Below are 4,293 nucleotides of genomic sequence, written 5' to 3' on the forward strand. Positions count from 1 at the left end.
AATTCTTGTAAAAAAGAAGAAAATGTGGTGAAAGATCAGCTCCTATAATGAAGCTCAGTGGCCGCGGCGGCTCGGCTAACACAAGTACAGCGAAACCCCTTGTTCCTTTCACTTGGGGCGCCATTTTATTCATCTTTTATTTATAGATTAGCGCTTTATGTTCGAAGTAAGAAAGCTGAGAAATCGGGTGTAATGAATAAATACGCAATAAAATCCGTTGGTTCAAGTCACAGCGATTATAAGTTTTAATGACTGGTTTTCTTGAAGTGAAACATTTTTCCAAATTAAGCCCAACGTGTATCCACAGGACTCTTGTGATTGGTCAGAACATCTGTCCGTCAAAGTGGCATCACTCCGATAAGCTGCAGGCAAATTGACCTGTGGCTCCTCATGTATAAGTGTCACTACGGAATAATACAATTATTAGCAGCTTTGTCTATATATATATATATTAGGGCTGTCAATCGATTAAAAAATGATTGCCACGAGTTCACTCTCAATGTACATTCAATTAATACTTTATACATTTTTAATACTCCAATCAACACGCGCATGAACGAATATTGATGCTTTATGCAAATGTATGTTTATTATTAGTGAAACCGAACTCATGAAGACAAAATATTCTGTAAAAGTTTTAAAGTATTTATGGTGTTTTAAATGACGTAAATCATCAAAACACCAAACGGATCTTTCGCTATGTTTCCACACGGACGGTTTTAATCGCCGGATGTGCGCACAATGGCGGATTTTGGTCGATTTGAGACTCGGCGCATCAATAAAACAAATTTTTAGTGTTAATAAATGATTTTTTCGGAGGAGTACTTTTTTTTTTTATATATATCTGAGTAAAGAAAGGACATCAGGAATATACGTGTGTTGCGTCGAAGGTTATAATTTTGCCTTCAAACAGAAATGCGTGCTGCGTTAATCGCACGTTAACAAGATTAGTGTCCTTGAAGTTAATTTGTGTTAATGCGTTAATAATGCGTTAGTTTTGACAGCCCTAATACACACACACACACACACACACACACACACACACACACACACACACACATATATATATATATATATATATATATATTTACTAGATTTAAAGTAAAATAAACACATTGTTTCACATAAAAAATAAAAAATGAGAAAATAATATCTGTATTATATGCAGGACTCGTAGGTAGTGGGTCGGCTTGTGTAGGCGTGTATGTGTGTATGGACGTGAACGCATCTCCCGATTCTTCATCGAGACGTCGTCGGGTTCGGTCCTCGCGAAGGCAGCACTGCGTGTCTGCGCGTCCCAGGACGGACGCTAGCACTCTGTCTGACGGCTAGCCAAAGACATAGGGCTGTCCAGGGAGAGACTGGTGGAAGAGCGTTCTGCAGGACATGTTTTAAACATGGAAGAGATGTAGAATGCCTGCAAGCGCACACACACACACAATGAGACACGACAACTAACACATTCATTCACGTGGATGAAAACTTGAACAACAGTGAAGGTCTCGTACCACCCAGTAGGCAGTTATTCCTCCCTGCAGGAAACCTGTGAGGACGTCGGAGGGATGGTGGCGGTAGTCTGAGATCCGGGTGAGCCCGGTGTACACGGCTAACATCACCAGCAGGAACTGGAGCAGCGGCCGCAACAGTCGTGCCCCGCGCCATGAGAACCTCGCCTGCAGATAGAACTGAGACACCAGAACAGCACGTCAACTCATGGCCAAAGTCAAAAAAAGCTGGGCAACTCAAAAAACTTAAATATTTAAATATAAATATGCTATATTGGGAAGGGGTGAAAGGGGTGATGATCGTGAAGCTGGAAGTTGAAGGGGTGATGATAAATGTCATCAGTGATAATGCTCCACAAGTGGTTTGTGAGATGGAGGAGAGAGAAACATTCTGGACTGAGTTAGATGAAGTGGTAGAAGGTGTATCTAAAAATGAACGATTAGTGATTGGGGCAGACTATAATGGGCATGTAGGTGAAGGGAACAGAGGTGATGAGGAGGTGATGGGTAGGTATGGCTTTAAGGAGAGGAATGTGGAAGGGCAGATGGTGGTAGATTTTGCTAAAAGGATGGAAATGGCAGTGGTGAATTCTAAGAAGAAGGAGGATCAAAGGGTGATGTATAAGAGTGGAGGAAGCTGCACACAGGTGGACTATGTTCTATGTAGGAGATGCAACCTGAAGGAGATTGGAGACTGTAAGGTGTTGGCAGGGGACGAGTAGCTAGACAGCATCGGACAGTGGTCTCTAGGATGGTTTTGGAGGTGAAGAAGAAGAGGAGGAGAGTGAAGACTGAAAGAAGAATAAGATGGTGGAAACTGTACCGATTTGTAGCGATTGGCCAGGCAGAGGAACCGAGCTGGGAAGGATGTGCTGCAAGTTAGAGCAATAAAGGATGGAGATGGAAATGTGTTGACTAGTGAGGAGAGTGTGTTGAGAAAATGGAGGGAGTATTCTGAGCAGCTGATGAATGAGGAAAATGAGAGAGAGAGAAGGTTGGATGATGTAGAGATGGTGAAGCAGGAAGTGAATAGGATTAGTAAGGAGGAAGTGAGAGCAGCGATTAAGAGGATGAAGAGTGGAAATTCGGTTGGACCAGATGACATACCGGTAGCAGCATGGAGATGTTTAGGAGAGACAGGATTAGAAATTAGTTTATTAGAGGAACAGCGCATGTAGGACGTTTTGGAGACAAGGTGAGGGAGGTGAGATTGAGATGGTTTGTACATGTGCAGAGGAGGGATATGGGGTATATCAGAAGGAGACTGCTGAGGATAGAGCCACCAGGAAGGAGGAAAAGAGGAAGACCAAGGAAGAGGTTTATGGATGTGGTGAGGGAAGACATGCAGGTACTTGGTGTAAAAGAGGCAGATGTAGAGGACAGGGGGGTATGGAGACGGATGAGCCGCTGTGGCGACCCCTAATGGGAAAAGCTGAAAGAAGAAGAAGATTGGGAAGGGGTGGAACTCTGATCAAAAGGTCATGAGTTCAAATTCCAACACCGCTAAGCCTCCACTGCTGGGCCCTTGACCAAGGCCCTTAACCCTTAACTACTCAATTGTATGAATTACATAAGTTTAATCATTAGATTGGGATGTCCTGTTGGAACGTCCCATTCCACATTGAGTCTCCATTTGCACTTATATTAAAGAGCTACTCTTCCAGGGAAATGTTCCACAAGATTTTTTGGAGATTTGTCTGAGAATCGTTCACCTACATGGGCATTTAATTCGGTCAGGTTCTAATGTAGGCGAGGTGATGAGGCCTGGGGTGCAGTCAGCATGACAAAATCATCCCAAATGAAGGGGGCAAAGCTCTATAGCAGGTCACACCAGCCCATGGAAAGCATATCTTAATGGAGTTGGCTTTGTGTACAGGGGCATTGTGATGCTGGAACCGGTTTGAGTCTCCAATATGACTATTAATATTATACTGAATTGTGTAGCTCAGTGATTAAGGTGTTGGACTTTGCGCCCCAGTACCAACTGGGCCCTTGGGCAAGGCCCTTAAACCTCAGTTGCTTTGCTGTATAAATGTGCTGGATAAGGGCATCTGCCCTATTCCAGAAACGGAGATGTGCATTGTAATGTCATGTAAAAAGTGGTAGCTCATCGGGACGTTGTAGCTCAGGATTACAACGCTAGGAAGGTTGAGAATTCTAATCTGCGCCACCAGACTGCCCCGTTTGGGCCCTTGATCAAGACCCTTGACTCTCAATTGCTCAGTTGTATAGATACTCATAGTTTAAAAGTTTAGACTTCTGACCAGACTGGTCATGAGTTCCATGTTCATGTGTTGGGCCCCTGTCAAGGCCCTTGACCCTCAATTGCTCAGTCGTATATTGAAAATGTTCGAAATAAGGGCATCTGCCAAATGACAGAAATGTAAATGTAAATCTGGGGATAACTCAATATTTAAGGCGTTGGACTTCTGATCGGAAATGTCATGAGTTTAATTCCCACCAAGCTGCCCTGTTGGGCCCTCGAGCAAGGCCCTTAACCTCTCAACTGCTCACCAGTATAATTAAACAATTGTATAATTAAAAGCCGCTCTGTTGAAGGGCCATTCGCAAAAATAACATCAATGTCAATATGAATCTATAATGATATTCATGTCGTGGTTATAAAGTGTAGAAGCGACTCTGATGTTTGTAAGGAAGTAAGATTTCTGGTTTCACATCTTCCAAAGAGAAACAGCAAAAATGGCCTAAAGGATGCCACCAATACCAGGTGCAGTTGCACATCCTAACATTTTCTAACGTCTAGAAGTTTCGCTGAGGTGCGACAGTA

General features: G+C 43.2%; 1 protein-coding gene across 1 annotated transcript in view; it reads right to left on the minus strand.

Annotated features, from left to right (window-relative positions):
- Window positions 1–818: 818 nt before the first annotated feature.
- ppap2d (phosphatidic acid phosphatase type 2D) overlaps window positions 819–4,293 on the minus strand; it is a 43,908-nt gene continuing 40,433 nt past the window's right edge. Inside the window, exons 5-6 of the mRNA XM_083524588.1 lie at window positions 1,509–1,685; window positions 819–1,417 (exon numbers count right to left, since the gene is read on the minus strand). Coding sequence (XP_083380714.1) covers window positions 1,310–1,417; window positions 1,509–1,685 — 285 coding nt within the window. The 3' untranslated portion in view covers window positions 819–1,309. The remainder of the gene's footprint in view (window positions 1,418–1,508; window positions 1,686–4,293) is intronic.

This window comes from Silurus aristotelis (genome assembly GCF_946808225.1).
Source record: "Silurus aristotelis genome assembly, chromosome: 21".
NCBI classification, from domain to species: Eukaryota; Metazoa; Chordata; class Actinopteri; order Siluriformes; family Siluridae; genus Silurus; species Silurus aristotelis.